General features: G+C 30.2%; 1 protein-coding gene across 2 annotated transcripts in view; it reads right to left on the bottom strand.

The window, feature by feature from the left end:
- Positions 1–5756, bottom strand: part of LOC122264316 (integrator complex subunit 15) — an 11471-nt gene extending 5715 nt beyond the window's left edge. For both annotated transcript variants that reach the window (XM_086531116.1, XM_043033150.2), the window contains exons 1-4: positions 5667–5756; positions 2819–2908; positions 1804–1910; positions 488–712 (exon numbers count right to left, since the gene is read on the bottom strand). In XM_086531116.1, the coding sequence (XP_086387242.1) occupies positions 488–712; positions 1804–1910; positions 2819–2891 (405 nt within the window). In that variant the 5' untranslated portion in view covers positions 2892–2908; positions 5667–5756. The remainder of the gene's footprint in view (positions 1–487; positions 713–1803; positions 1911–2818; positions 2909–5666) is intronic.
- Positions 5757–11561: the final 5805 nt, after the last annotated feature.

Below are 11561 nucleotides of genomic sequence, written 5' to 3'. Positions count from 1 at the left end.
TATGTCCCACTATTTTTCTGAGAGAACATCAAACAGAAATATATTGTTAAATCACTCAAGACATGTGATACACAAGACTGGAAGTTGGCTCAGAGTCCTAAATATATGCCATTCTCCAGTAAACTTTTTATCCATGAGTAGTGGAAGTTTACATCAATATAACACTAAAGAATAAAAAACAGTCCATCATAACATGTATTACAGTATAAGTTATATAGGTACCTGGAAGCAAAGTCACTTTCTATATAAGAGACATATTATGTCATGCTCAGTGTTACATGCAGGAGACTGTTGCATTCACTGTGTGTCTGTTTGTGTTCACTGTCCCATTCTCCAATCTCCAAGATCTCTAAACTCTACTAGAACCTAATGAGATCATGTACATAGGCATAGATGGATGTTGTCCATATTGACACATTAGTATAATTAATCTTGAGACAATCTAATAAAGTAAAAAAAAAAGCCAGTAAAAAACAGATTCACAAACCTGCATCCAGACAGCAGTTGCCTCCAGTACCGAAACATTGTGTGTTACAATGGCAAGAGACACGAGTGCAGACAGTATGCGGAGTTTGTGTGGCATCCGCGGGTCATGTGAAGAGGGGTGAAACAGGGTGATAAAGAGCGTATTTCTTGCAGCTGCATCCACCATCTTCCCTAGGTGTTGACCTAGTTCTCTAACGACCACAAGTTCTTCTACTGGCCCTACAGCCTGCAAAGAAGGTTCAAAAAATATATAATATTGTAATGATATTTCAAACTCTCTTTATTGTAAAAAATTTATAAAATTATAAAGTAAAAGTAAACAACAATAACAAAGATGATGAAAATTACAAAGCGATATTAGAAAGATTCATAATGAGGAAATCAAAATCTAAATGAAAAGATTGTGGACCACTTCACATTATGATAGCCTTTCTGAAGTCCACATCAAATGGAGACTACTTCAAATAATAAATTCAGCTGCATCAAAAATTTGATTTCAAGTCATCAGCATCTTGACATCATATCAACAGGTACAAGACTAAATCACTTCAACCACAAACCCTTAGAGTAGGCAAATTAACCATCATTTTAACCCATTGGTTGCAGTTTTAAAAAAATATGTATGCAGTAGGATGGCGGATTTACATTGTCTGACAAGATGCCATCCGCATCTACGACCGACTCTGCCTTTGCAGCAAATCATGCCATCCGCTGCTAATGGGTTAATATTCCAAATTCAATATGGGCATGAACACAACTAAGGGGCATCCTTCCGACATCGTAAGATGTTCAGCCTGAGCTGGGAATGTGATGTTGTGTTTTCTATTATTTTCTAGACTTATGGTATATATGAGTCTAGCAACCTGATACTAGTTGGCAATTGATATGATGTGTTTGTTACACAACTGAAGGAATAACTAGGTTGTATTTTGCATAAGAAAAGCTATGCGAAAGTGATCTGACCCCATTAAACTGACCATAGAAGAAGGGTTAAATGACTGTCATATTCAAAAGAATATATATATGAATTATAGCATCCATGCATGTATCCTTTGGATGTTCAAAACCAGTATAGTTTCTTGAACAATGAGAAGGCAAAAATCAAAAACATTTTGAAGAATTCATAAATTTTTGCCCATAAATCTACTATTTATCACAAAAGCTTTTATATTAACCAAGCTTAAAATAAAACAAAAGACACAAGTCAATCCTAACCAAAGTCCTAACCAAAGATTACTTTCCTGAAAAACTCTCCAAATGTCCAAGGCAGAGTTCTGTAAAGTTAATCCCAAACCTCAATCTCCACTTGGAACTCACCCTGATTTTGGAGGAGTTGAAGTCTCGACAGCAAAATATGTAGTGATCCATGATGTGCTGCTGGACTTCGTGCAAGATGCTGACAGGAGGCATCTGGAGAACCTCCTCTGTAAGGTATGATATCAAAGTTTAAATATAAATTTCCAAACAAACTTTAATCTAATACTGTATTTTCAACTACTTTTTCTTCACTGTATTCAAAGATGATATACTTACACATTCAGTTAGAATGTACATGTTCCAATTTATCTTTTAATGAAATTGAAAAAATATATATTTTTTAATTGTTTAATAAACAAATTTCATTGATTTAAATTTTGGAATACTGCACATAGCAGGGGATATTTCTGTGGTAAAAGTAGTGTCTTTTTGTATCTATTTTTTCTGCTTCTGATAGTATCTTACATATGAATGTATCATTTAAGTCTAAAATTCTGGTATTTGGTAATCTCATATCTTATTGGGTTGTATTTAGCTTCACATCATCCATATTCTAGAGTAAGTATGACTAATAATGATTAATATAATTTCTTATTACTCCTATACATATACTTTGCCAGTATCACATACTACAGAATCTCAAAAAATATATATTAATCACAGAGATGACATACATTTTCTTTTTCACTCTCATTCATTTTTTCTAAGACTAGAAGATAATATCCAACAACTCACTCAGTCACTCACTCACACTTACACTTACACTTACACTTACACTTACACTTACACTTACACTTACACTTACACTTACACTTACACTTACACTTACACTTACACTTACACTCACACTCACACTCACACTCACACTCACACTCACACTCACACTCACACTCACACTCATACTCATACTCATACTCATACTCATACTCATACTCATACTCATACTCATACTCACACTCACACTCACACTCACACTCACACTCACACTCACACTCACACTCATACTCACACTCACACTCACACTCACACTCACACTCATACTCACACTCACTCACTCTCTCACTCTCTCTCTTACCCAATTTTAAGAGCCCAAGCCGCACACATGATGGGAAGTCGCTCCGCTTCAACTCAGTCAAATCCACCGACATTGTCAATGCATTTCAGTCTGTTGGGATGAAAGAATTTAATGAAGAGGCAATCTTCACACACTTTCAATAATTAGTATTATGTAGCTATTCACTTTTTCCTATTAAAATATTGTATTTAGCCCTCAAACTGAGACATACCTCAGTGAGGCCCAATCAGTAAATTGCAACATACCTCACATGAGACACATTTTCATTTGAATACAGCACGTAAATAAAACATCATGATATCTGTTTATGCTTCTACTAGGGCCCTCTGTCATCCCCTCCATGGCCAGGAGACCACCCCCCAGGCCTCCCAATGAGACACTTGTTGTTGAGAGGCAATTATGTTAATGCAGTGTCCAACCCTAAACTCCCTCCCTTTGCCATGCACTGTTTATATACTTTGTAATGGCTGCATTTCTTACCTTTACATTTTTTTTTCCTTTTTTTTTTACATATATAGTTTGACGCAATGAATGAACGCAATGAGGTCCGTCAACATGTCAACATATATCACTGGCAGACATACTTATTGTACCAGTATGCAATGGGCTGCTTGGAATACAAAGGATGCTTAAAAAGATTATATCTTTTGGAAACTAAACACACATTGCATTATCAAATCTTAAAGATAAAAAAGAAGTTATAAATTTGTTCTCAAAACTTCACTAAACCTCTCCACCCCTCACAAATACACATCCAAAGAGAAAAAAACAGAAATCATTTACAATTTTACATTTTGTTAATAATCATCACTACCCATAAAATTACACAAAAATGTTTACTAAAAATATAACAAATATACAAAGGCTACATAGTTCTTAATAAATACAAAAGATGTAAAATTTGGTAAGGAGGCTGCAGACTATTTACTAATCTCACATTTCAAAACAACAAGTATAAAATTAATGTGCATTGCAAGAAAACATTATTTAAGACAGTTTTTGTTGAAAATCAATATAAGGGTACTTCTTGCTGAATTATCTCTGCTCCTTGAATTAAACTGGAACAGTCAAGTCAGTCAGGATGCCATCCTTCGAAAATATTTAGCTCAAACTTATTTTCTTAGTATTTCTTGATATCAAATTACCTTTTTACAACTCCTTCATATACATAAAAATAAAAGAGAGTCTGATATTTTATTTCATTTTTAAAATATTTTTTACTAACATGAATGAAAAAACAAAATGGTGCTTTAATTGTCTGATTTAGTTCATCATCAACCTACTCATTAACCCTTTGACGACGGTGCGTCACACCCATGTGACACAGCTAAATGCCAAATGACGGGGGCAACACACCAGTTTGACGTTCCCGTTGAAATATTGCATAGGCCCAGCGTAGGGGGTTTCCACTTATCACCGGCCCGTTGGGATTGGGTTAACATAAAGAAAAAAAAAAAGTAAATCTTAACAATCAATCTACAGTGACTTTCAAGATGGGACTTTTCCTCATAATTTTTTTGGATGTGTTCTATCCAAATCACCTGGACACTTGACATGATCTGTGATGGACAACCTCCAATCTCAGTCCATCCGCTTTGTGATGCAGTGTCAAGCAATCATTGTAGCCTCCATCTCTGTCAGCACTCCACTAAAGACTAACAAACCTATGACACAGTCTAGCAAGATAAAGTTCAGTTTGTTCCTTATTTTACAACAAATCTGTATATATATTGTGACACAATATGTGGAGGTAAGTTGGCCTTTGTCAGAGTACTAGCAGGCACAGTGCTCACGGCAAATTGGCGTTAATGTCAGTGGTTCAGGGATGCGCAGGTATATTAGTAAAATTATCAAATAATTCACTTCATCCATGAATTTTCCCAAGACTGGAAACTAATGATGTTGCTGTTTTCTACATGCGCATGTTCACACCTTTTCTATTCAACTGCAAGATTGTAGAATAACTAAGTCCTTTTTTTTACACGAATACAATTTTGTGGGGCACTTTCTTTTAACCAAAAGCACAATACACGGAGGACAGTGGGAAAATCACAAAAAATCCACAGTTTTCTGACAATTGCTGTCCTTAGCTCTTGTAAGCATGACTTTCTATTCATTTTGTCAAAGTTTGTCATTAATACACCAACTCAAAAGCCTGTTTCCCTGTAATCACCGCATACAGTTTACGAGATCCTAGCCATTCCGTCATCCACTCTGGTGCCAGAATACGCGTGGTCGAGGATTGTAGGCTTAGACCAGAGCACCAGAGGGACCTAGGCCACAATTAGCGTCAGAGTTACCATACAACTATCGGCAAATTTCTAATGGTTTTAGACCATCCACCAACGATGACAAATTTCAAGCGGATTTCAACAGAAAACAGGTCGCCTCTTTAAAAGATAAAGATTCCATTTTAAGAAAGGGGAGAGCACGTGTCTTGGAAAGATTTTTGAGTGCAAAACCTCTCAAAGAGACATAATTTTAATCCATTTGTCCTACTTTGACATTAATCAAAATTATGGAGTCTGTACTTTGACATGGGAAGGACTTAACATATTTTTACTTTACTTTTCCCTGAATTCTGTCTCTTTGTGATTACTAACTTTATTAACGAGTGCTTAGATCCTTTCTTTATATTCTACAGTAGTATAAAAACATGTTAAAAGTCCATTATAGAATAGTTCCTAGTAATACTATTTGTTTACAAACAACACCCCAAGCAGGTTTACATTTCTTAGCCTTAAAACCAGTCCTTTCTCTTTATAGAACCTTTTATCAACATAAATAGCTAAAAACTAAGAATTTCTTTCATATATCTACAAAATATTTACACAATTTCACTTAATACCTTTAGAAAATTAGATTAATCAAACATTTGCCTCTCGCCGCACCCGCACGGGTTGAGTTTCCAGTTCGTCTTTTTCTGTGTTGTTTTTTTCCACGCGGAAATTTTTTAATGGATTTGTTTGTTTGTTTGTTTGTTGAAGGAAATATTGATTTCCAATGTTTTTTTTTTAATTAATACTGTTCTTCACAATTTTCTCTGGTTGTCTGCTCTCTTGATTGTTACTCTCATTATCTTTATCTTATGTTTATCTTGTTACTAATATTGTCAGTATTATCATTATCATTACTATTATGGTTTTCATCATAAGTATCATCATAACTACCAATATCATTCTTAATAATATTATTACTCCTATTGTTAATAGTATTATCATTATCTTTATTATCATTATCTTTATTATCATTATCTTTATTATCATTATCTTTATTATCATTATCTTTATTATCATTATCTTTATTATCATTATCTTTATTATCATTATCTTTATTATCATTATCTTTATTATCATTATCTTTATTATCATTATCTTTATTATCATTATCTTTATTATCATTATCTTTATCATTATCTTTATTATCATTATCTTTATCATTATCTTTATTATCATTATCTTTATCATTATCTTTATTATCATTATCTTTATCATTATCTTTATTATCATTATCTTTATCATTATCTTTATTATCATTATCTTTATCATTATCTTTATTATCTTATCTTTATCTTCATTATCTTTATTATCATTATCTTTATCATCATTAGCTTTGTCATCGTTATCTTTATCAGCATTATCTTTAACATCATTATCTTTATCATCATTATCTTTAACATCATTATCTTTAACATCATTAGCTTTATTATCATTATCTTTAGCATCATTATCTTTATCATTATCTTTATCATTATCTTTATCATTATCTTTATCATTATCTTTATCATTATCTTTATCATTATCTTTATCATTATCTTTATTATCATTATCTTTATTATCATTATCTTTATTATCATTATCTTTATTATCATTATCTTTATTATCATTATCTTTATTATCATTATCTTTATTATCATTATCTTTATTATCATTATCTTTATTATCATTATCTTTATTATCATTATCTTTATTATCATTATCTTTATTATCATTATCTTTATTATCATTATCTTTATTATCATTATCTTTATTATCATTATCTTTAACATCATTATCTTTATTATCATTATCTTTATTATCATTATCTTTGTCATCATTATGTTTATCAGCATTATCTTTAACATCATTAGCTTTATTATCATTATCTTTATTATCATTATCTTTATTATCATTATCTTTATTATCATTATCTTTATTATCATTATCTTTATTATCATTATCTTTATTATCGTTATCTTTATTATCATTATCTTTATCATCGTTATCTTTATTATCATTATCTTTATTATCATCATTGTTATCATCATTACTATTATTACCATTAATATCATCATTGTTATCATCATTACTATTATTACCATTAATATCATCAATTCAATCATCATCATTATCACTGTCACTATCATTATCCTTATCATTATTACTATTATTATTATCATCATTATCATTACTATAACTGTTCTCATTTTCATCAGCAGTATCATCAGAAGTAGTATTATCATTATCATTATCAGTTATATTTGTACTGTTATCAGCAATATCATTGGTATTATTATTACTATTGTCATTATTAGTATCATTATTACTACCATTATCATTATTGTTATTATTACGATTATTAAGAGTACCATTACCATTATTTTTTCATAATCATTATCTATAATCATTATCATCCTCATAACGGTTAATTTTGTCATAATTATCATTATCATTATCATTGTCATTATCATTATTATCATCATTGTCATTATCATTATTATTATCATTGTCATTATCATTATTATCATTGTCATTATCATTATTACCATTGTCATTATCATTATCATTATTATCATTGTCATTATCATTATCATTATTATCATTGTCATTATCATTATTACTACCATTATCATTACCGTTATCATAATCATAATCATCATCACCATCATTATCATTATCATCACCTTATCATCATCCTTTTCATCACCATTATCATTATTATCATCATTATCATTATTATCATCATTATCATCATTGTCATCATTATCATCATTATCATCATCATTATCATCATTATCATCATCATCATTTTCATCATTATCATCATTAACATTTTTATCATCATCCCCATCATTATTATCGTTATCATCATTAGTATTAGTAGCATTATTAGAAGTATTGTCATTATCATTATTTATTAGTATCATTATTATTATAATCATTATCATTATTATTATCATTATTACCATAATTACTATCATTATTATAATTATTATCATTACTATTATCATTATTATTATCATTATTATCATTATTATTTTTATCATTATTATCATTATTATTATCATCATCATTATTATCATTATTATTATCATTATTATTATTATCATATTTATTATTATTATTATTATTGTTATTACTATCCTCATTATCATCACTAGTATTAGTAACATTAGAAGTATTGTCATTATCATTATTATTCATCATTATCATTATTTTTTATTATTATTATAATTTTCATTGTTAATATGATTATTATTTTCATAATAATTATTATCATTATAATCATTATCATCATCATCATCATTAATGTTATTGTTATCATCATTACTATTATCATTACTTTTATCATTACTATTATCATTACTATTATCATTACTATTATCATAACTATTATCCTTACTATTATCATCACTATTATCATTATCATTATCATCATCATCATCTTTATCATTAATGTTATTGTTATTATCATTACTATTATTATCAGCATCATTACTATTTCCATCATCATTATTAATATCATTATCCTAATTAATATAATTATCCTAATTAATATAATTATCCTAATTAATATTATTATCCTAATTAATATCATTATCCTAATTAATATAATTATTATCCTTATTAATATAATTATTATCCTTATTAATATAATTATTATCCTTATCATTATAATCATCCTTATTATTATAATTATCCTTATTATTATAATTATCCTTATTATTATAATTATCCTTATTATTATAATTATCCTTATTATTATAATTATCCTTATTATTATAATTATCCTTATTATTATAATTATCCTTCTTATTATAATTATCATTATTATTATAATTATCCTTATTATTATAATTATCATTATTATTATAATTTATTATTATAATTATCCTTATTATTATAACCTTATTATTATAATTATCCTTATTATTATAATTATCCTTATTATTATAATTATCCTTATTATTATAATTGTCCTTATTATTATAATTATCCTTATTATTATAATTATCCTTATTATTATAATTATCCTTATTATTATAATTATCCTTATTATTATAATTATCCTTATTATTATAATTATCCTTATTATTATAATTATCCTTATTATTATAATTATCCTTATTATTATAATTATCCTTATTATTATAATTATCCTTATTATAATTATCCTTATTATTATAATTATTATCCTTATTATTATAATTATCAATATCATTATTATCATTATCAATATTATTACTATCATTATCAATATTATTATTATCATTATCAATATTATCACTATCATTATCATTATCATCATTATCCTTATTATTATTATCAATATCATTTATATCATCATAGTTATCACCATTATCCTGATCCCTTTGGTTTCATGTTCCACCCCGTGCAGTCAAGAATATTGTGAATAGTCGAGCAAATGCTATTTTACTCTTGTTATTCTATTATCATAATTTGGCTGTAATTTTATTATCACCATTTTACTATTCTATTTTACTACTATTGTTAGTATTGTTAGTAGTTTTTGTATCATTGCAATTATCATTGTTATTATTATCATTATCATTATCATCATTATCACTATCATCATTATCACTATCATCATAAATATTGTTATTATTAACATCATTATAGTTATTATCATTATCATTATCAATATCATCATCATTATTATCATTATCATTTTCACTATCACTATCATCATTTATTGCTTATAACATAATTATTGCATTGTTATATTCATTCCTAGAATAATAAATGTGGTTGGGTCATTAGAAATCAAGGGAACGCAACCTATCCTAATTACTTCTTAGACCTGATTTTTCAGTGAATTCTTAATTACTCCAAAACCAATTATTTCGGTGACGAGGCTCCCTTCACCCCCTACCCCACTCCCCATACAGGTAGGGTGGGAGGAGGGGTACCCAGTCCTAATAGACTGGTTTGTGAGGGATTTTACTTAAATTTCACTTGTTTAAGCTTAAATTAAGGGTGTTATGGATAATCTTATTAGCGTGTTTTAATTTGGGTTTAAGTGGGTCACATTCACCTTAAATTTCGAGAGCTTATTAATGCGAAATTTGGTGATGATAGAATAGTATCCTGTTTGTTTGTATGTGTGTAATGTGTACGTATGGATATATGCAAAAACATGCATGAGTTCATTACATATATTACACTGTATCACGCGTGTGGACCTTCATCACTTGTACAGTATCAAAATGGTTATAGATACTGCTTTAATTATTACATCAATCGTATGATTTGAAAGCTTTATAATCCAAGAAATGAGCACATTATCGCTACCTCCCTATTGTTTCCTTGTCTCCTTCACTTGTTCCTTTGACCCTTGTGCCCTCCTCCTCCCCCTCTCGTTCCCTCCACCACACTTACCTTAGTTCCTTATCTCAATAAATATTTGCCTCTTCGTCTTCTACATGTATCTCCTCGTTTAGAGCTCCGCGTGTTTGACTCTTTGTGTTTGGTGTTCTTAATCGGTGTGTATCAGGTGGAACAAAAGACAAATATAGTTTGTTTATTTTCACGTTTCGGTCTACTAAGATATCAACATCTTTGTTCGTTTCGACTGAGAAGAAAAATTCCCTCCTGAAGATGCAGAATACGACGGCACTCCAGCTGTTTCCCTCACTGGAGTTCACGAAGCAGATCGCCTCTACTGTGTCGTCCATCTCGACCACGATGGACGACGAAACCACTTCTGCCGACGGCCTGACGACGTATCCTGGCTTGGAGAAGGGCGCGCAAGAGGGCGGCGATCTTTGGCCGACGTGGATCAATCTGATGCCCGGCGTGTTGCTTCTCTCTCTCACAGTGGGAGTCGTGTGCTTTATGGCCAGAAAGTCCAAAGAAATGTAAGTTGTTACTCTTTACCTCTTCTCTCTCCCTATTATGTTGGTTCTGTTTTGATAAAATACTACTATTTCTTTGAAGTATTTAATCAAAAGGTTGTTCGCAAGCTAAAATAATGTACTTACGGGGATTACCTGAGTCTAAAGCTACACATTTGATAACAAAGTTATTCGTCAAAATATTTACCTGCCTTGATAGCGTCTTATTTTCATTGTTATCTGTGAAAGGTCTGAAAGGTCTCTCTCTCTCTCTCACTCACTCTTCTGAGTGGCTTATTCTATCTATCTATCTGTCTTTGATACGAGTATGGTTTTAGTCGTAACGGTACATATCGGCCATCCAAGAACCACAAGTCCATCCCTTCCATTACACGAACATATCCGTTCAAAAGGGATCATAATACTACATGGATTCCAACTAATTATATGCATCTTCCACAGGCGTTCCCGTATTTATTATCGACCAGTAGAAGCCATTGCCTCCACCCCGCTCTTGCACCGTTGCAAACACACCACGGCTTGTGATTGCGAAGATGATCTCGTCAGGTACGGCAGGTGTCCCGTGTGAAGCTGGAAGTATCGCTTCTGTGGCTTGAGGGATTTAACGAT

Source organism: Penaeus japonicus, unplaced genomic scaffold, assembly GCF_977035675.1.
Source record: "Penaeus japonicus unplaced genomic scaffold, GWHDUDI00000001_assembly GWHDUDI00000035, whole genome shotgun sequence".
NCBI lineage: Eukaryota > Metazoa > Arthropoda > Malacostraca > Decapoda > Penaeidae > Penaeus > Penaeus japonicus.
The sequence above is the reverse complement of the archived record's forward strand: the minus strand, read 5'-3'. Positions and strand labels throughout refer to the sequence as shown.